Here is a 22,755-nt window from a genome sequence, read left to right as displayed (position 1 = left end):
AAGTTGTTACTCAAGCTTCTGATCTGGTTCAAGATATGAGAGAAGATTATGTTGAGATCAATAACCTCATGCCCAACTTAATGATCTTGATAACTGTATGAAAGCTGCAACCTCCAAGTTTGTCATCAAGCAACTTGAGGAATCATACGTGGATGTCAATCGTGCCTTAACTATCATTTGTAGGCGATTGAGATTTCCTTCTGATCTAGATCAAATCGTTTGCAAGATCTGCCTCAATCATCAATCCCAAGCCACTGGCTACAATGATATATCTTGTCAAAGGGCATGTTGATCAATCTTCTCAGCCGAAGAAGAAGAAGAAGAAGAAGAAGAAGAAGAAGAAGAAAATTGCGAAGAAGAAGAATGCTCCTCCTCCTCCTACGAAAGAAAAGTTACCAGAAGTTGTGCCACAGACGGAAAACTCACCGGAGCCTGCAATTCCCTTGCCAATTCATGAACCAATTACAGATGCTCCAACAACGCCAAGGCCAACTGAACCAGTGCCTATGGCCTCCCCTGTTCATGAAGCAAATCCTTCTCAGCCAAATGTATCAGAAGAAGGTGAAATTCCTCAGCCTAAGCATAAAGAGTCTCCAGCTCGTGTCGAACCAAATGAATTGGTTCCTCCCTCTACACCACAATTGTCTACCGTAGAACATCCCCTTCAGTCCCCAGTGCCTGATAAAGCTTAGTGTCACCTGCAAAAGTGTGTGCTCCCTCTCCACTGCAAATTTTACTCGATACCGGGAAAGGAACTTCAGATGTTGTTCCTTCTACAGTGAAATATGTTTCTGCTCATCATTTAGATTCGTTAGTTTGTGGCGATGAAGTGATTTCGGTTGAAGATGAGCTCAAATACCCATATCCTCATGAACAATTGCATTTATTCTCTATAGGCGGTGGCGTCAAATGGCCACTCTACAATCGGAACACTCATCCTCTTTTCTTTCAAGAGAGTCCGTACAACAAGCCTCGCACCTCGGAATCTCCTCGGTTCTAGACTCAAGAATAGGCTATATATTACTCTCGGATCCTATATGACAGCCGCAAGATATTTCCTCATGAGTTACCAGACATCGCTGCTATGAAGAACATTGGATGCTTTAATCAGGTCTTGCTAGATATCGAAGATTTTGGCCTCACACATATCTTTGCATTTCAGCATCCGTGGAACAGAGAAATAAAACTTTGATTCTATGCCACTTTGTACATCTCTGGTGATGAATCTGATTGCACCAAGTGGATCATGGAACGGATAACCGAAGGGAAACATAGAAAATACTCTGCAATAGACTTTGTCTCACACTTTCATTTCCCTCAGTTCGAGCATGGCAAGACTGAAATTCGAGTACACAACATTGATGCCATTTTCGATGAAGATTTCCGTTGCACCATGGACCAAGAGAAAATTCGTGACTACAATGGTTCTCCCTTGCACGAGCATTTGACTCTTGATAAATCAGACTCTACACCACATGCTCACTTATACCATCGGACCTCTGGCCGGGATGAATTCCGACAATGTTATATCTCATGTTCTTAGAAACACCATTCATGCTATCCCCAAGGATATATCTTTGATGTCAAAGACATGTTTCTACGTATACTGATGGACTCTGCTCAACATCCGAAAACCATGAAAGTCTTTGCGCCTTGGATTCAGAAAGTGGTTGATTATGCAACGCACACCGAATATTTGGCAAAAGTCAGTCACAAAAGTTGCATTCCTCCCGTGCGTGATACGCTGTGAGTCATGGAAGATTTTTCTTCGGGCAAAGTACCAGTGTCCAACACTCCAGATTATCACAATACATTCGATGGGCCACGGCTCCCTCAGCGTGATCGACAACCAACTAGTCAACCTCCTTCACACCTTGAAGTGAGTTTGCATACTGAACATCTGTTGTTGCAGCATATAGCTGAGGATCGCCGAGAGAAAGAACATCTGGCTGCCAAACTGAATTCCATCAACAATAGAATGAAAGTTGTGCACATGATTATAGCTGAAAATAAGAAGCGCCTATGGAAATTGCTTCGAAAGTTCTTCTCCAAGAAACAACTTCTTAACTCTGATCTCAAAGAACTCTATGAGTATATTGATCAAGGTTTCTCTAATGAAAATTTTCAAGATTGTATCACTCCACCTCTGACAGCTCGTCAGCCAACAACTGTTTTACTTCGGTTTCAGCTGCACAAGTTGCTCGACGAATCATAAGCTACCTCACCAACCGAGAAACCAGCTGAAGGAAATGTGTTGTCTCGAAAGAATAAACAAGCTGATCCTAATGTGCCTTCATCTTCTCAGCTCAAGCCAGTCTTGAAGGAACATCTACTGTTGCTGACGATGAAGATATACCAGCCACTTCTGAATCTAAAACATCTTCGGCCAGTTCTTCCGGAGACACCTCAGAGTGAATCAAGTTCACCTCTTTTGCACTCATGTTCTTCGTCACCTTTTTGACACTAGTTGACAAAAGGGGGAGAATTACATCGAGTTTCGATAGATTTGGTCTTTGTGTTTATTTGGTCTGATGTTATGAGACTTTTGAGCTCTATGCCTTAAAGACTATATGTGCTTTGATGTAAAACCTATGTGCTGTAATATTAATAACCCCGCCTGCTGCACTATTTCTCTCGAAGCATTTGTTTTGCAGGTGGAATTATTATCAGAAGTTATGAATGATTGCAGTATAGTCTCGATGGATTATATATCATCAGTGCGAATCATTGAAAAATCATCCACATACTTCAATGAATTGCAGAGAATTTTATCTCATATTTCTGACCCTGCATACGTCTAGGGGGAGTATATTTCATCATTGAGCCAAGTAACACAAATTCACTCTTGTTCGATCAATTCTTTCACTTTTCTATCTTCACTTTGATGATTATCTGTTTTGTCAACAACCGTCCAAAAAGGGGGAGATTGTTGGTGTGATGATAGGCCCCTTATGTTTTGGAGTTTGTTGACATAAACAATATGAGACTTATGTGTTTGCTAGTGCACACAGAGTAACAGGTCCCCGGGAGATCGAGGAGTTTGATGCAAACGACGAAGATAATCTCCCTACGTTGCAGCGAAGGTTATCACCGAAGATGGTGTTAACAAGAGCGACCCCTAAAAATTGCTAAAGTTCAGGCAATTAGTTCGGTGTCTGTTCGAAGAAAATGAGTGTGCTCGAGGAGAAATGAAAACGAAGTGAAGACGTAGCATTTATTTCGTTGTTCTTCTTCTTTCATTGAGTCATAGGACCACCGTACTATTAAGAGGGGTGTAGTGTTCGAACTTTGATTCTCGGATGCTAAACCCAAATCCTATGAAAGTTGTGAGAGAAATCTCTTTGTGTTTCGATTAAATACTTGCCAGCAGGAGACTATGATTTTCTTCGCTGCGAGAGATTTGTCTCAGACCGAGGAGTTAGCACTACTTGTTCCTCAAGTAATGTTGTGAATGTGTTGGTTGGCCATTGGCTGGACCGCGTGTCCAAAATGGTCATTTCCCATCTAGGAAGGCTGCGGCTATAAATAGCCACCCGCGCCGGCTTTGTCCGGTGGCTGCTCTATTTGATTCTGAGAAGTTTGTTGAGCAAACCACTCTCTGAGTGATCTGAGTTTAAAATCCACCGAGAGAAAACCCCTAGAGCTGAAGAATTAGATAGTGGTTCAACATCACTCGAATCTAAGTCTAGTACGCTCCACCTATTACTCTTGAGAGCTGCAAACTCTCTAGACGATTAGGTGTCAATTTCTTCAGAGACCAAGAGTGATTGTGGTTCTCGAAGAAGAAGTCTGTAAAGGTTCGGAGATCACCTTCAAGTATCTACCACGAGTAATCGGCATCGGTTGACGAATCGATTGTCGAGGAGAATAGGGTGGAGAGAGTTTATCTTCCGTGTTAAGTCACAACCCCTCCAACCATACGTAGTCCTTGTGCAGAAGGACGAACTGGTCGACCAAATTCCTTGTCTTCATCGAGCACCACTGGTTATCTCTGTTACCCATGTTTCCATTCGACATGTTTTCCATCATGTGATTTGTTTTGATGTATGTTTAATCTCCATTCGGTACTTAGTTTAGCTCGTTGTAGCTTGTTTTCATTTGTTTCCGATGCTGGGTTCTGGGAGTTTTTAGTTTTTCCGAAAAAAATTAAAACTCCCATTCACCCTCCCCCTCTGGTAGACATACTTCATTCCTATAGACTGTGGTGGCAGGGCCTCCACTAGCTACCGTGGCAGGTGACACATGTTGCTTGTCGGGCTTGTCATCACAATACTTTTGTCAATTCTATTCGAGGGCGGTCCTTACTATCAATACGTTTGTGTAAATATTCTAAAATGCCAAAAATTGGAGGCCTTCTCCTCGATGGCCAACCTGTCTTCTTTCTATCCTGGGGGTTGGAACAGGGAGATATCCTCATTGATTGGTTCATTGCTCATAGAGCGCGGTTAATAATACAATCAACAATCGGTTATAAGGAGTTGTCATACATTTAATCTAATAGTCGGTTTGTATAATAGCGAGTATTAAAAATGTACTACTACTTTACTAATAGTTGACACATCTTATAATTTCACAAAGTATCTTGGATATCATGCTATAGCCTGCTTTTATTCTACAACCTGCTTTCCTTCTCTTTCTCCTCTTCTCTTTTCTCCAACTAAGTAAAGATATAATATTTTACTCCTTATAGCATGCTTATGTCACCTTATTATACCCGCTCTTAGCAAAAGGACAGAATGCTAAAAATGGAAAGGCGCAAAAACGCTTACAACATCTACATCCGGGCACCTCAAATTCTCCATAACAACCGGGTGGATGGCCCGATCAGTGACCGGTGAAAAAAAGCGAGTCAAACGAGCGCCTCAAACCGGCCTCAAACGCCTAGACTGTCCAGTACCCCTTATATCCAGACCAAATCTGGGGTAGATATGGGGCAACCTGGACGCGGCCGGGCACGTCCACTACGTCGAAACGAACAGTTCGATCCCAACAAAGCGTGACCAAATCCACTTCCGACCTACCACTTTTCACTTGCTCCTCCCTGCCGGACATCTGCTACCTCCGCCACTACCCTTGCGCCGGATTTTGGCCTTCACTGTCGGACTGCATACTGCACCTATGAAGAAAAAGGAGTCGGGCAGCCATCAATGCTTCTTTTGTGAGGAGAAAATTCATATGACGGTCAATTACCTTTAGAAAGGGTGCACTGATGAATGATTTTTATCACTTGAATGATGCGGCTATTTAAACTGATCGCCTCGCTCCGAGATGGGACTAAACACCCTACCCGCCGGGCTAACATGGACATTTACACTCCTACCCCTGAGGCAACTCTGTGTGGCTATTTAAACCGATCGCCTTGTTCCGAGATGAGACTAAACACTCTACCCGTCGGGCAAACACGTACATTTACACTCGTACCCATGGGGCAACACGGACAACTACTACATTAGAAATCTAGGTATGGACAACCCCGGACGTCAACACGAGTCGTCTACACTGAAACTGGTGTTTTCAAAATAGGGTTTGTGATTGCAAACGATAAAATTTAAGACCCGTCCAGTCACTGTGCGGTGCGCGGATGTTTGATGGACCAAATTTGCTGTCCGCCGCGGCAGCTGTAGATGCTCTTACGCTGTTGATCGGGAGATATGGTTAGAACGGAATAGAAAAATCTTTAGGCTTTGTGTGGTGGAGGAGGTAGAAACTGGTGTTTTCAAAATAGGGTTTGTGATTGCAAACGATAAAATTTAAGACCCGTCCAGTCACTGTGCGGTGCGCGGATGTTTGATGGACCAAATTTGCTGTCCGCCGCGGCAGCTGTAGATGCTCTTACGCTGTTGATCGGGAGATATGGTTAGAACGGAATAGAAAAATCTTTAGGCTTTGTGTGGTGGAGGAGGTTTGGAAGGGAATATCTCCATAAGGTTCAAAATCCCCAGAAATCCTTGTCAGCCCATTTGATACATAGGGATTGAGCAGGCCAATCCTCTCTGTTCTCCATGAATCTCCCTCAATTCATGTGGTACAGAAAACCCCCCAAGACACCCATAAAACTGGACGCTTGCTTTGATGTTGTTGTAGGAGGTTTAACCAAATAGATGAGTTTATAAGAGGGAGGGATTAGTAGGAAATTAAGAATGAAAGAGAGGGATTAACCAAATTCCCTCAGACCCTCAGACGCTCCTCCACTCCGGGGCTGCAAAACCTTTCGTGCAAAACCTTTCGTGTCAAACGAGGCCTTAAGCCCTGTCAAACGAGGCCTTAAGCGCAAGGAGCTTCCTGTAGTGGTGTGACTCATCCGCATCTGAGACGAGGCAGCAACCTCCTCTGGCCGGCTGCCCAATTTCGTTTGACCCAGGCTGTGGCTGCGGCCACTGGCCGACGAGGAGGGCTGAGCAAAGCCCGCTCCAGTCGCATTTTTGAGTTTTCATTTTGAGTTAACCTGTACTTGACCGATGCCGTTCTTCTTCAATGAAATCACAGCAGTTCTCCCGTTTCTTTGAAAAGAAATACTCGGATGTATTCGAAGGTGCGTACGAGTTCTGCTGCGTTTGCCAGAGTTTCTAGCTTCACCGTGCCACTACATGTGGACGCCCACAGTACAACACAAGAACAGAGTTTCCATGCTGCGGGAGCTCCGCAATGGCAGATTGGTCGACGGAATTAGAGGTGCATTCGACTTCAACACGGAAGTAAAATCGAAGTTCCAAAAGCAGTTAAGAGAGAACTGTGACTCGCTCGTTCAAATCAGCACAGAAGTTGATCACAGCAGTACATCACACTTTGGACTCGATGCTTGCATTACATGACTATAACTCTGGACACGGACGTTGAACACGCACCCAAATCCATCCACACGAGCAAAAGGCACAAAAGAGCGAGTTGAAACTCACAGCAGCGAACTGAACCTGAACCTTAATCTCAAGCAGCCTAGCCGGAGATCTGGATGGACTTAACCTCGGGCTTCTTGGCCCCCTCCTTGGGCACGGTGACGGTGAGCACGCCGTTGTCCATGGCCGCCTTGATCTGGTCCGCCTTGGCGTCCTCCGGGAGCCTGAACCGGCGCAGGAACTTGCCGCTGCTGCGCTCCACGCGGTGCCAGGTGTCGGTCTTCTCCTCCCGCTCCTTGTTCCGCTCGCCGCTGATCTGGAGCACGTTGCCGTCCTCCACCTCCACCTTCACTTCCTCCTTCTTCAGCCCCGGCACGTCCGCCTTGAACACGTGCGCCTCGGGCGTCTCCTTCCAGTCGATCCGCGCGCCGGCGAAGGCCGCGGTCTCGGAGCTGATGCGCGGGAACGAGGGGAAGAGGCTGCTGCTGCCGCCGGAGCCGAAGGGGAAGCCGTCGAAGGGGTCCCAGAGGTCGAGGGAGAAGGGGTCGAAGGCGTTGCCGCGGGGAATCAGCGACATGGCTGCTCGATTTGGGCGAGGACGAACTGCGATTAGGAAGCTCTCAAACTCAGGGGATGGATGCTTTTCTTTTCGTTGCTTCACTTTGCCTGGGCCGTGAGGGAGGCCAGATTTTATAGTGTACCGGTGGAAGGCCGGTGATGGGTCTGGAGCGTGCTTGTCTATTCTGGAATGTGCTGGAAACTGCTGCTTTTGGAGCGTTGGGCCTATGGCTGGAACGTAACCGGCCCTGCTGCGGCAGATGAAATCGTCATCTGGTATTTTCTAGTGGATTCTCAAAAACAAAAATCGGGTATCTTCCAGTTCTTTCTTGAGCCGACGGCAAGTTAGTCTTAAAAATTATCTTCTCTATTTGTTCAACAAAAATTCTCTCTTTTCTGTGATAAGCAATCCAAACAATTTTTAAAAAGTATTCTCTTTTCTGTCTAAAAAATGCCACGTTTAAGATGATCTTGAAGTCCTTCATTTTGGAAAAATATCTTATGATGAAGACCATGTCAATATTCATTTTTATTAGGGAAAGCCATCATTACGCATTTTATTACTTCAAAAAATGTTTACATCATTCAACAAGAATTGTAGAATAAAGCTAGGGGCATCATCCCGTGAGAAACAAAACCTAGCTAGTCCGTGCGCCACTACATTAGCTTCCCTATGACAATCCATAAAATTAACCAAACCAATATCTCGAGCAATTCCCGTGCACGATGCATAAATTGGAGTTGCTTGATCATACCACTGACTTGTTTCAGATAATGCATCTATAACACCCATGCAATCAGACTCTACTTGAAGGCGATTACAGCCAACCTCATTTGCTAGCAGTAAACCATCTTAAAGGGCCATCGCCTCCATAGTTTGGGCAGAAGCACATAGGGAATGAATCGAGAACGTCCAGCCAGGAAGGTACCTGAGGAGTCTCGGAGAACAGCACCATGTCAATGTTCTTGATGAAATCTTGAACCATCTTATGTTCAACTACCTGGGTTGTTTTTCCTCATCTGTAGTTGCAATTTTGAAATGTGTATTCTTGAAAAGATTGAAGAAAATGAGATGACCACATCCTCCGCCACCGGGCGGGAGTCTGCATCCCCGAGCCGCGACATGCCGGGCGGAGTTGCAGTAGCCAGCTGCAGTGGAGGAAGCTTCTGCAAGGAGGATCATGACCGGCAGAGGCTTTCAGAGGTGAGCGGCCCACGGGAGAATGATTGGGGACTTGCGGGGCTTGCGAGTTAGCGCATGTCTTGTCGTGGTGTCCAACCTGGAAGCAATTTGAGCATCTGAAGGGCTGTGATACGCAGTCGTCTTGTGCTCGTCGTCGAGCCAACGAAAGCACATCCGCCCCATCCACCCAGACAGACGACGTTCCAAAGAGGGGTTGGGGAAAGTCGTGCGCCACAGCCTGTCGCGCGACCGGACACGCACCCATCCATCCTCATCATCGAGATCTCCAGCTAAGCCATTTGTGGTGGGATGGCCAGCTAAAGGTGGTGAAAAGACATTGAAGCAGCCCCCAGTCAGCCACACCTTTGAAATGCTGGCCATCCTTAGAACACGGTGGACTAGGCGAGCTGGCGGCGACACTCAAGCCCAAAGCATACCCAGTAGGGTGTAACAACTTCGATGGCGTCTTTAGAACGAACTCCCACCGACCCTACAGAGGATCTTGGGACGACCGGGGAAGAAGTGGTTTGATCTGGATCGGCGCGAGTTGCCACAAGAAGGGGCACGGGGAGGGCTGCAAGGTGAGTCAAAGGGGGTCCATACCTGCAGGGAGGGTACATGGGGGTGATGAAGACGACATTGACCAGGACGTGGTCGGGGCCGGAGTGTTTTACTACACTAACTTTTAGCCGGATCTAGCTGATCCCCTAAATGTAGCAGGGTATAATTTTGTTTTTCTGACTTATGCAATTACAACTGGTACGACCCGCTATAATAAAAACATTGAGGTTGTCGACGTTTCATCTGAAGCCGATGTTGTCCGGAAATACGAAGCATCTACACCGGAGTATCTCCGGCCAAGTAATGAAGATGAGGATACACTAGTTAATACTTGCATGCACGTTGATGCATCACACATAATTAATATAGGCCAAAAGGAGAAACATGTCCAGGCTCAGGACAAGATGAGATTTATTAGTACTTCAGGACTTGACATGCGTACAATGATGCAAGAAATAAAGAGAGAGAAACATGAGATGGAAGCCAGCCTAGAATGCTATTCTGTTCCAATTGTAGGAGGCAAAATTCAGTCGGTGCATGCAACCAAGAATTATGGCTATTTACTTGGAGGTATAAAAGGAGTTAAAGAAAGATTTAAAGAAGGATTTATGTTCCTATTTTTACCACATAAGGAACATGTACGGGAAGGAGATGTGCGTGGTCATCTATCTCTCAAGGACTTGAATGGGGTCCACCTACAGTGAAGAAAAATACATGGTGTTTATTGCCGACATGTAAAAGGCAACTAATTATATATAGTATAGAGTCCAGAATAGATTATAGTCTTAGTTTCCTTTTGACTTGTGCGTTGCATGTAGGGATAGATTAATTCTACGTGAGGGTCAAGTTGATTAGTCGGAGCAGCTATAAGTAGTAGAGGATGCGATCATGTAAAGGCAGATTATTTTTATAAAATAGACACTGTGTTTTCAAGAGTAGACACCTGTATCATCTTTAGAAAATCTCTGTGTTGCGATTTCTTTGTAAAAATTGTTTCGCGCGTGAGTACCATCTTTGAGATTGGTTTTCTTGTGCTGAGCCGCAAGGTTCAAACCCTCTATTTCGTGTACATCACGTGCGCGGGCGAGAGGTTGTTACTGCTTGTGGTGGAGTGTCGTAACTTCAAAAACTGAAAAATTAGGACGACCTGGGAAATTTGTATATTAATTGTCTGCTACAAGAATTTGTATTTTATCGCTCTTTGGTTAGAAATGAAAATTGTTTTCGTGAGCGCAAAAATTTCCGTTTTTCAGCAAGATCAAACAACTATCACCCAAAAAGATCCTAAAGGCTTTACTTGGCACAAACACTAATTAAAACATAGAAAACACAATCATAACAATAGCATAATTGTGCTAACGCTCAAGAACAGAAAGCAAAAAGCAAAAATAAATTTTATTCATTGGGTTGCCTCCCAACGAGCGCTATAGTTTTACGCCCTTAGCTAGGAATAAAGCAATGATTTAAGTTTTGTCATCTTTGTTCTGAGATCCATAAGATGCCCTCATGATTGATTCATATGGTGGCCTAATTTTTGTTCTACGAAAATGTTTCATACCCTTTCTTAGTGAAAATTGGAACTTAATATTGCCTTCTTTCATATCAATCACGGCACCGATAGTGCGTAAAAACGGTCTACCAAAAATAATTGGACAAGACGGATTGCAATCAATATCAAGACCAATAAAATTTATGGACACATAATTCCTATTTGCAAGAATAAGAACATCATTATTTTTTCCCATAGGCTTTTTAATAGTAGAATCCGCCAAGTACAAATTTAAAGAGCATTCTTCAATATTGGTAAGATCAAGCACATCACATAAAGATTTCGAAATTGTAGAAACACCAGCACCTAAGTCACACAAAGCAAAACACTCATAATTTTTAATCTTGACTTTGATAGTAGGTTCCCATTCATTATGTAATTTTCTAGGAATTGAAACTTCTAATTCCAACTTTTCTTCTAAAGCTTTTATCATAGCATCGACAATATGTTTAGTGAAAACTTTATTTTGTTCATAAGCATGAGGTGAATTTATCATGGATTGCAACAAAGAAATACAATCAATCAAAGATCAACTATCATAATTAAAGTCTTTGTAATCCAAAAGAGTGGGTACATCATTAGTTAAAGTTTCGACCTCTTCAAACCCACTTTTATCATTTTTCTCAACAAGATTTGCACCCTCTGAATTATCGGGACGTCTTCTAGCTAAAGTTGACTCTTCGCCAGTCCCTTTTTCATCAACCTTAACTTTATTAAACAAGGAATCAATAGAAAAAACACCAATCATTTTAAGATCCTCGTCACTTTTACGAAAGTAATCACTAGAAAATGTTTTTTCTAAAAAATTCTCTTCTAGCTCTAAGCATAGCGGTTCTTTTCTTACTTTCATCCATAAAAACATAAGGAGCTTTAATTGATTCCTCAACTTTAGGCACAAAAAATTTCATCTTAAGATTTTCTACATCATGAGAAATTCTATCAACACTTCTAGACAAATCATCAATCTTCAACTTTTCTTCTATGGTAGTGTTGAGAATAATATTAAAGAATTATGGTAGTGTAATTTTCACAATGGCATACCGAAAGAGCTCATTCTTCAATTTTTACTAGTAGGAGCTCTTTCGGTATGCCATTGTGAATAATTTGGCATGATATTATTAAGCAATTTTGTGGCTTCTACCAGAGTAATTTTCATAAAAGAACCACCCGCGGCAGAGTCTAAAATATTACGAGAAACAAAATTCAACCCCGAATAAAAATTTTGTATGATCATCCAACAATTTAACCCATGAGTTGGTCAATTACTTAGCATCATTCTCATCCTTTCCCAAAATTATGCAACATGCTCATGTTCAAGTTGCTTAAAATTCATGATCTGGGTTCTAAGGTAAATATTTTTTGTGGGCGGAAAATACTTAGTGATAAAAGCGTCTTTGCATTTATTCCAAGAATCGATACTATTACGAGGCAAAGAAGAAAACCAAATTTTGCATAATCACGCAAAGAAAAGGAAATAATTTCATTTTCACAATATCATTGTCCACATCTTTTTTCTTTTGCATATCTCATAATTCCACGAAGGTATTAAGATGGGACGCGGCATCCTCATTAGGAGTACCGGAAAATTAATCTTTCATAACAAGATTCAACAAAGCAGTATTAATATCACAAGACTCCGCACTAGTGGTGGGAGCAATCGGAGTGCCAATAAAATCATTGTTGTTGGTATTTGAGAAATCACAACTTGGTGTTCTCTTGAGCCATGATGACTATACAACAATATTGCACTCAAAAACAGATCTGACAAGAAAATGGCGAACGAAAAAGAGGGCAAATAAAATGGCAAATTTTTGTGAAGTGGGGGAGAGAAAAATGAGAGGCAAATGACAAATAATGTAAATTGCGATGAGATGAGATTTGTGATTAGGAACCTGGTAGATGTTGAAGATCCTCCCCGGCAACGGCGTCAGAAATTCCTTTTGATGCGGCTTGAAGCTACGTCGGTATTTCTCCAAAGAGAAAGGGATGATGCAGCACAGCGACGGTAGGTATTTCCCTTAGTGATGAAACCAGAGTTATCGAACCAGTAGGAGAACCAAGCAACAATACGTAAACGACTCCCGCACACAAATAACAAATATCGCAACCCGACATATTAAAGGGGTTGTCAATCCCTTTCGGGTAACGACGCCAGAAATTGGCAAACGGGCGTGAATAAATTGTAGTAGATTGATAGATCGAATGCCAAATAAAATAAATAAGAATAAGTTATAACAAGGTATTTTTGTATATTTGGGTTATAGATCTAAAAATAAAAGTAAGGAAAATAGATCACAGGGGCGAATAATATGAGAAAGAGACCCGGGGGCCGTAGGTTTCACTATTGGCTTCTCTCGAGAAAAGTAGCAAACGATGGGTAAACAAATTACTGTTGGGCAATTGATAGAACTTCAAATAATCATGACGATATCCAGGCAATGATCATTATATAGGCATCACCAAGATTAGTAGAGCGACTCCTGCCTGCATCTACTACTATTACTCCACACATCAACCGTTATCCAGCATGCATCTAGTGTATTAAGTTCATGGAGAAACAGAGTAATGCAATAAAACGATGGCATGATGTAGACAAGATCTATTTATGTAGAAACAGACCCTGTCGTTTTATCCTTAGTAGCAATGATACAAATGTGTCGGTTCCCCTTCTATCACTGGGATCAAGCACCGTAAGATCGAACCCACTAGAAAGCACCTCTTCCCATTGCAAGAAAAATAGATCAAGTTGGCCAAACAAAACCTAAATATCGAAGAAGAAATACGATGCTATGGGCAATCATGCATATAAGAGATCAAAGAAACTCAAATAAATTTCATGGATAAAAAGAGATAGATCTGATCATATACTCAAAGTTCATCGGATCCCAACAAACACACCGCAAAAAGAGTTACATCATATGGATATCCAAAAGACCATTGTATTGAGAATTAAACGAGAGAGAGGAAGCCATCTAGCTACTAACTACGGACCCGAAGGTCTATAAAGAACTACTCACGCATCATTAGAGAGGCACCAATGAAAGTGGTGAACCCCTCCGTGATGGTGTCTAGATTGGATCTGGTGGTTCTGGACTCTGCGATAGCTGAAATTAATTTTTGTTGACTCCTCTAAGGTTTCTGAAATATTGGGGTATTTATAGAGTAAAGAGACGGTTCAGAGGGCACCCAAGGTGGGCACAACCCACCATGTGCTCCCCTTAGAGCAGCCCCCAGATGCTTCTTCGGCCCATTGGTTGTCTTCTGATCCTAAAAAATCCACAAAATGTTTTGCTACGTTTGGATTCCGTTTGGTATTGATTTCCCGCGATGTAAAAAACATGCAGAAAACAGCAACTGATACTTGACAATATGTCAATAGGTTAGTAAAAAAGATATATAATGACTATAAAATGGTTATAAAATATTCAAGATTGATAATACAACAGCATGAAACAATTAAAAATTATAAATACGTTGAAGACGTATCAGTGAGCAACAAAATTCAGACACACACATCACACACGATTCAGAGGAACAGATGTCACCTCAAAGCGACAAGATTTAGACACACATGACACAAGATTCAGACATACAACACACAAGATTCAGATAAACACACGGCGCCTCGGAGTAACAAGATTCAGACAGACAACACACAAGATTCAGCCAATTCACAACACAGGAGCAACAAGATTCAAACCAAATTCACGGCACAGGAGCAACAAGACTCGGACACACACAACACACCTCGGACACACACACAACACACAAGATTCAGAGGAACACATGGTACCTTCGAGCAACGCGGGCAGAGAAGCAGCACCGGCGCTGTACTCCTTACTGTTCGTAGCAGTATGCTGGCCGCCGTAGCAGCAGCATCCCAACGTGATAGGGGTGGCCACGGCAGCACATAGCCAGCAACGCCTAGCGCATCACGGCATGGAACGCCGCGGGGGGCTTGGCGATAATGGAGTGCAGGCAGAAAGACTGGTTCCAGACCGGTTTGGGTCTTCTGCTAGCCATCACCCTGCTCGTCTCCTCCACGGCTAGCATCGATGATGACCAACGCGGCCGGCACAGTTGCTCGCCTTGCCATGCCCTGTTGCTGCAGTCCAGCACAAGGCATCTCAACTTGTGTTGAGATGGCAAGATCATCGACGAGGTCGCCACCCTCAACAAGGAAGCTTCATGTGAGTCACCGATCGGCCACAAAGAGGCATTTGCGCGAAGAAAACTAAGGAATGGATAGGCGCCAGAGTAAAATTTATCCTCCTCTACTCGGTTTAGTACTTCGGTTAGATGCAGCATAGAGGAGTAAAACTGAGTTTATACTCTTTACGGACGGATATGCGATCATATGCGATCGGGTTAAAAATGCCCTTATTATATTGTTCAAAATGCCCTTATTATTTTATTCGATCTACAAACTATGCTCTGGTACACAAGAGCCAGCACACAGTTTTTGAACAACTCACTGTCAGATAAAAAAACAGATCAGACACTTATACTTGCACGCACAGATCAAGTATACTGTGTATTGAATTCTTCTTTAAGTACATTGTATTTACTTACTCTTTTCGTTTTAAAATATAATGCGTTCATGTTTTCAAGGTTTAATTTTGACCATAAATTTAACCAACGAGACCAACTACAATAGAAGCAAAAATTATATAATTAAAAACTTTTTTTGAATATGAATTCATTGATATAACTTTTGCTTCCAGCGCAGTCGGTTTCCGAGAGCCGAGAACACATTATATTTTAAAACGAATGGACTATTATACACTAGTAATAAGGGTGATTACAACTGGGATCGAAAACTTCAGGGTATGGACTTCAAGGATTTAACATCGGGGTTCATTTCTTTTGCGTCGTGCTCTATGTCCTCAGGGTTCAAAACAGACTTCACTCGGTAGAAAAGTGCATAGAACTCAATATATAAACAGACTTCACTCGGTAGAAAAGTGCACAGAACTCAATATATGACGAGGCAGTCGAGGATGCGAACCCCCTGTCGAACATATACAGTCACCTGTGATTTCGATGCAGAAAAATGTCGAAACACGGGACGCACTTCGCTCTACCCTACTCTCAAGCATATATATAGCAGTAAAAAAGGAAGTAGCAGTAGCACAAGATTGGCACGCGAAATACGCCGTACACTTCACAGATAGCAGTCGAGGTAGGCGTGACGGTGCCTCCTGCGGAACTCGAGCAGGCTGCCGTACGTACGGTCGGCGACGCCCACGAACAGCGCCTCCGGGCCGTCGTCGGGGCTGAAGGACACGCCGGCGATCTCTCCGAACAGATCGATCTCCTGCGCGCGGGCGTACCCGGCCGCCACGTCGTAGACGCGGACGAAGTCCGCCGGCTCGGCCGCGGCCAGGAAGCGGCCGTCCGGCGAGAACCTGAGCCCCCTGACGGCGCCGATCCTCCCCTCCAGCACCGCGAACGCCTCGGACGGGTTGCGCACGTCCCACAGCCGGCACGTCCTGTCCTGGTTGCCCGTGGCCAGCACGCGCCCGTCCGGGTGCCACGCCGACGCGAACGAGTAGTCCGCGTGCCCGCGCAGGCTCGCGATTTCCTGACCCAACGCCACCACGGTGAGCAGCCATTGTACAGAAATTCGAGCCGAATCGTAGCACATCTTCTCTGTTTACCTTGCCGGAGCCTGAATCGGCGATGAGGCAGTCGGAGCTATCACCGAGCACCGCGAGCAGCTTCCCGTCGGGGCTGACGGACATGTTCTGCACCATGAAGCATATGGCATGAGCAACCAAGACCGGCAGAGAACACCGCAGGCCTACCACCAGAAGCAGAGCAGGGTACTCACGTTGACGGACCACGCAAAGGGGAACTGGGTGAGCAGGCTGTACTTCTCCGTGTCAAAAGTTCTGACGACGCAGTCGTTGTTGGCAGCCATCACCCGGGTGGAGCCACTGTGCAACGAGACGATACGTGACGAACTCCGTTAGCAAATCATTTTGCATTCGGAACATAAATTGGTGCTGTATATAATGTGTTTGCTCACTTTGGTGATTTGTCGATCTCGACGGCGTTGGTGATGGACTTCTTGTTGCCGGCCAGGTTGGTACAGAACGCCACTCCGGGTTGATCAACATACTGACACAAACACACAATCGTCAGCTTAGACAAGAAGATCCAGAAGGAACAACATCCACAGGTCTGCACTGCGTGCCTACACCTCCTTACCTTGCATATCAACTCCCCATGGAAACCACCAGCCGCCAGGAGGTTGTCTTTCACCATCATGGTGCTGATCTGCACCCTTGACAAGGGCCCACCTCCCCGCATATCCTGCACAGTGTGGTCGCACAGTGGATCAGAGATTGATCGACATTCCGACGATCCAGGACTATCACATCGCTCTGAGGTAGATCACCTGATTTGGGCCTGCCACATTGAGCACTTCTTTTCCTCTCCGGAGTAGGGATGACCAATGCATCACAGAATAGTTCTGTGTCACGTACACATCATGCTTGGACGTAGCCCACAGGAGGTTCCTCAGCTGCACGTGGAAAAGTATACAGTCAGTGCATCTGTACCAGAATTATTCTTAAAACTCTGCAGAAATAGAATGATGCAAATGAGTGCCATTCCAAGTTTCCAACCCTAAAAAAATGAGTACCATTCTAGTCAGTGGTTGCTACCGCACTAAATTCTACGATAACAAACAAGAACGCCGATGGAGGACACAACAGTAAGCTTCTGTTAAAATTCACTCGGGTAATTACAACTATGTGATGCTACTGTTAATCTAGATCTCCTTCAGGTTAGTATGGAGCTAGAGTTCTGCAACCAAAGTTCATATAAGTTGTTAGTCTGAACCCAGACTCAAGACTCGAGGTAAATTGATTAAAAAACTCCAGGTAAACCAGTCAGTTCATACGCATTAGCGCACCAGAACAGTTAAGGACCTCTCTGGTTCGCAGGATTGTAAAAACCCAGGAATAGGAAGAACACGGTAATGGAATGTCATGCCCACTCGAATCCTACACGATTTGAGTTAGTTTGATTGCATCAGGAAAAATAAAGTTTTTTTTTCAAGAAGTTGGAGTGGATGCTAGATTTGATTTGAGTTAGTTTGATTGCATCAGGAAAAATAAAGTTTTTTTTTCAAGAGGTTGGAGTGGATGCTAGATTTGATTTGAGTTAGTTTGATTGCATCAGGAAAAATAAAGTTTTTTTAAGAGGTTAGAGTGGATGCTAGATTTCCTATGAAATGTATTACAAATGTTTCTTAATAAAAAAAATCTATAGGATTCAATCTTACGAATCAAACAACCAACATAGTATCCAGTCCTCGAAAAATTGTATGAAATCCTTTGAATCAAAGAGGCCTTACAAGGTCAAGGCCTGCCATATAATATACATAAGTCGTAACAAGGAGATCCATTTGCGCACCATTTTCATAGCATTAGGTATCATCCAACAAAAATATAGTATTCAATAGTACTCCCTCTGTACATAAATATAAGAGGGTTTAGATCACTTCTCTTATATTTCTTGACAGAGGGAGTAACAGTGAACCATAAGACAGTATGTAATGTATCAATCCTCTTCTCTTCTCTTGTGTAACCTGCAAAAGGGAATTCAAGGAGATTCTTCTTTGCCTGTCGTAGAACTTTCAACCATACCCATCTTCTATGGCGATTCACGATAATGCCGCATTCTGGGGATCCTCGTCCACCTGCTTGTAGACCTGATATTGAAAGGACCGAATATTGCAGCTGCCCTATTATCACAGTTTAATTGCTGACACCAAAACTACAGATCCATCTTAGGACCCACCCACCATATGCCCTGCAACAAATGTTATGCATGTATACACACAGAGGAAACATGAATAACGCGGAGCACAACGGTGAGAAAAATTGAGAGCTGTTTACACAACTATACTACGCCAAGCACGTGTGGTTTGAGGTTGGAGCCTGTTAGTTTCATTTTCCTCCTTTTTTTTGCGGTGAAGAACCAATGTCATTTAGGAGTACTGGTTAGATCTGTACAAATTTGATATTTGTAGATTTAGGAAAAGTGAATTATGTCCGCGTGGCCAACAGCCTACCTATAGGCCAGATGACCAAACATACCCTAACAGTGACGAGGAATAAAAAACGTTTACCCATGAAACAGTGTTAATCAGGTTAATCATCCCTGTTAACAGACCAAAGAATTCCCTGACAGAGCTACTTTCGGCAAGTACAATAGCTACACACGAAGGCGAGCATGGAAACAGAAGAGGCGCGCCATGCATGACAAGATTTCATAATTTATGAACAGTGTGGTGACTGGTAAGTTAGCAAATACTAGTACTCCCTGCGATCCGATCCATATTACTTGTGCTGATTTAGTACAACTTCAGTACAAAGTTGTACCAATTTTCCAAATCGATGTCAGTTTGTCCATGCGAACAAACATAAATAATTTGTGGTGAAAATACAAAGGAAATAGGTTAAATCAATCTCGCAACAACTTTATGCGGGTGTTAAGTAGTCATATGCATGTGAGTGCCAAGGCCTGAAAGAGATTGGTACCTGAAAGTGCACTATTGTTGGCTTGACATGTCTTGTATTCAAGTGAAAATCGTAGAAGGCGTCTCTTGTCTCCGCTCGTTGGCATTCCTATAAACAAAATGATGGTTTTATGATGGTCAATTTCCCTCATGAACTATAAACTAGTCAATTCTCTTCTTTCTGATGAAAAGGCAGTTGCTTGAAAAAAGAATCCCTCCATCCGAGTTTTTTTTTTTGCGAGAACTCCATCCGGGTTTGTTAGCCGACACGGATGTTAAGGTCTAAATTTGACTAACATAACATGTGTAATGTTCCATAAGAAATACTATGTTTACAAACTTTATTCAACGACGAATCTATAAACATATTTTTTTTGCCGTGTAATACATGTTTTGCTAGTCAAATACTGTATAGAAGACAAAAAAGACCATACCTGACTAACACAAATGATAAACCAGCTGTTGCTTAACTGCTAAAAAGACTAATAAAGTGACAGCTATTGAAGATAACATAATTTACACACAAAAAGTGAGCAGTGCATCTTCTCACCTTTGCCAGTGCATCCCGCGGCCTAGCGAGGCTCTGGTAGTTCTTGTACTGTTTTAGCCTCATCTGACGGTACTGATCCCTGCTGTAGTTCAATCTCTCCCAGGGTATCTCCTGCATGTCCTTCCCTTGTCTGTACTCCAAGGCTGAAGTGTCGTTCATCTCAGTATTCTACGATCGGAAAAGGAAAAAACTGTTAGATCTTTCAACACCTTCACAGCGCTAGGCGTACAGCATCGCTCCTACTAGTAGAGAAGAAATTTGTGTAGTTTTTCCTCTGTCGTTCTAGCTAGCAGGTGATTGTGCTGCTCAGATTAGGCAGTGAACCAAAGAGGAGCCCGGCATCATACCAGCTGGTATTGGGAAGCGCCGCCGGAGGTTCGGAGCCCGTTGCCGCCGGCATCGTCGAACTCGAAGTCGTCGTAATCGTGGCCGGCGGCGACGAACTCCAAGTCGTCCTGCAGGTCGTGCGCCATCGGCGGACTGACTCGGAGTTGTAGAAGGGGTCGAGCTGAAACAAAACCCCGACGAAACTGAATCAAGAGAGTATTTCTATCGGCCGGTTGGGTGGCAGGAATTGGGCGGAGTTGCGATCCTGAGCGGTGAGCAGAGCGGAGCAGAGTGGGGAAGCGTGATGGAGAAATGGTGAGCTTGGACGTCCCGGTGTTTATATAGGCGGCGGGTTGGGGCGGTGCAGGGTGGCGTTAACATGCGGATGGTCGCCGTTTACGACGGGCAGGCCCCGGCCGGAGAGTGTAACGGAGCTGTCTCTGCCTGAGGGGATGGGCTGGACGGGGCACCAGGCATGCCTCCACAGAATCCACACGTCGTGTTGCATGGTTCCCCGCGTGCGCGGCTGTCGCGCCGCAGTCTGGACCTTTCAGGCGCTTGCCACGGGTCCACGACGCTTACCAGTTTGCCACGGGTCCACAATGCCTGCCCATTTTTAATACGGATCCCTACTCTGCCCAGTAGTACATCCGTCCGGATTTAACTTTTGTCAAGGAGAAAACATCCGTCTGGATTTAATAGTCACCTCAATTTCAAATCATATTTTAATCCTAATCTTAACTAATACTCTCTCTCCATCTCAAGATAAGTGTCTCAATATTATACTAACTTTAGTACAAAATTTATTAAGTTTGAGACACTTATTTTAAGACGGAGGAAGTAAAATATATTTCATCCATTTCTAAATATTTAACGTTTTAGAGATTTTAAATGAACTATCACATACGGATTTATACACATATTTTAAAATGTTGATTCACTCATTTTATTTCGTATATAGTCACTTATTGAAATCTTTAAAAAGACAAATATTTAAAAATGGAGTAAGTTTTTTCAAAAAGAAGAATACCCCTTTATGACTCACACAACTATCTTCATTATATTATTTAACAAATCTGACAAAACAAATACATGAATCAGTTTGAAGCCATCCTTTTGATGAACAATGTCGAAACACCTACTCGTTTGATGATGTGCCTTGACATCGCACCAACACACATCATCTAATCTGGAGCTTGGTCAAACGCCCCATGACGAGTTGATAACTAGTCTAGCCAACCCTCGGCACACACCGCATGCACACGCTCCTGAATCCGCCACTGCCATCATTCATCCTTCCAACTTCAGGAGAGATCAACGCATTGATCTTGTCATGCCCAACTACCGTCAATGCCACCACGAGCCAGACAGCACCACCATCATGTGCGCGTCCATCAACACACGTCCAACGCCGAGATCCCGTTGTGTCACACCATCGAGACCCGTCTTTGCCGACGTGGTAGATGTCACACCGCACAACCTTCTGATCTAGATTGCCGCCAATGCCAACCAAATGGTGTCCACAAGCCAACCATCTCCCAAGGCGGCCCCTTCGAGAAGGGAATGACGCCGAAGGTGCCATCACTGCCCACCTCAGTTAAGGCTTTCACCCACGAGACACCCGAACGCCGCTTGTCGTCTCCCCAACCAGAAGGCCAACTGTCGCGCCACGCGAACGGCCATGGTGGCCATCGTCGAGAGCCCACACGAGACCACCATCCCGCATCCCAACATGCCGCGCAGATGCCCGCGGGGCCCCATTCCCACAGTACCAGTGTCGACGAAGCAGCGCAGGGCGCCGCCGCATCGGATCCGCAACCAAGATATCAAAGGGATCCCACATCCTCCGCCCTGGAGAAGAGCAGCGCCGCCGAAGCCCGACGATCCTAAAGTAAACGCGGCGCATGCCGGCGGGCAAGAAGCGCCAATGTGGGAGCTGCTGCTGGCGGCAGCTAGGTGACGGTGTCCTAGACTAGGGGGTACTAACCTAGTTGACCCATGCTCCTCGGGATGGGCTGGTAGGCCCTCATTTGTCTCAAGATGGACTCCGGGAGCCGCACCCCGGAGGCATGATCGAGACTGCATCTACCAAAGACTTGTCGTATACTCCAAGATTTCTCCTGCCGCCTCCATGCCAAGATACCGACCTTGTAAACTCTAGATGCCCTACCTAGCGTGTATATAAGCCAGAGGGTTTAGCCAGTAGAAGGGACTTCAACGCAATCTCATTCATCTAGCCCTAGGGTTAGAACACATCTTACGATCTTGAAGTAGATCAACTCTGCATTCGATACATCTCCATCAATATAAACAAGAGCATGACGTAGGGTTTTACCTCCATCAAGAGGGCCCGAACCTGGGTAAATATCGTCTTCCTGTTCCTGTTACCCTCGATCCGAGATCCACAACTCAGGAACCCCTACCCTGAGGTTTGCCGGATTTCACACTGACAGTAGGGTTACAACCAGGTCGCACGCTTTGAAGTGACACAGGAGTCGAGGGGGGGTGTTTTCTTCTCAACCACCCGAGTATGTAGCAAAAATAGTATCATTAGAAATTACATTCAAATACAAATTCAACAATATTTTATTTTATTGTTGCATGTACTAACATTTTGCTAGTCAAATATGTGGTCAAATTTTGACCCAAAAATTTATGGGG

The 22,755-nt window shown here is 44.2% G+C and overlaps 2 protein-coding genes across 2 annotated transcripts; both read right to left on the bottom strand.

Moving 5' to 3' along the window:
* Positions 1 to 6,719: 6,719 nt before the first annotated feature.
* On the bottom strand, positions 6,720 to 7,512 carry LOC125552237 (17.9 kDa class I heat shock protein-like). The gene has a single exon (XM_048715723.2). It carries the CDS (start codon positions 7,408 to 7,410, stop codon positions 6,934 to 6,936), a length of 477 nt encoding a protein of 158 aa, XP_048571680.2. The 5' UTR covers positions 7,411 to 7,512; the 3' UTR covers positions 6,720 to 6,933.
* An 8,129-nt stretch (positions 7,513 to 15,641) lies between these two features.
* On the bottom strand, positions 15,642 to 20,583 carry LOC125552238 (putative WD repeat-containing protein C2A9.03). Its single transcript, XM_048715725.2, has 9 exons — positions 20,115 to 20,583; positions 19,768 to 19,935; positions 19,240 to 19,326; positions 17,088 to 17,213; positions 16,898 to 17,002; positions 16,716 to 16,807; positions 16,518 to 16,623; positions 16,345 to 16,431; positions 15,642 to 16,268 (listed from the first exon to the last, which is right to left on the bottom strand). The coding sequence occupies exons 1-9, from the start codon at positions 20,238 to 20,240 to the stop codon at positions 15,849 to 15,851; spliced, it is 1,317 nt and encodes a 438-aa protein (XP_048571682.2). The 5' UTR covers positions 20,241 to 20,583; the 3' UTR covers positions 15,642 to 15,848.
* Positions 20,584 to 22,755: the final 2,172 nt, after the last annotated feature.

The sequence above is a fragment of the Triticum urartu genome, chromosome 4A, assembly GCF_056163025.1.
Source record: "Triticum urartu cultivar PI428250 chromosome 4A, HENAU_Tu73, whole genome shotgun sequence".
NCBI lineage: Eukaryota > Viridiplantae > Streptophyta > Magnoliopsida > Poales > Poaceae > Triticum > Triticum urartu.
The sequence above is the reverse complement of the archived record's forward strand: the minus strand, read 5'-3'. Positions and strand labels throughout refer to the sequence as shown.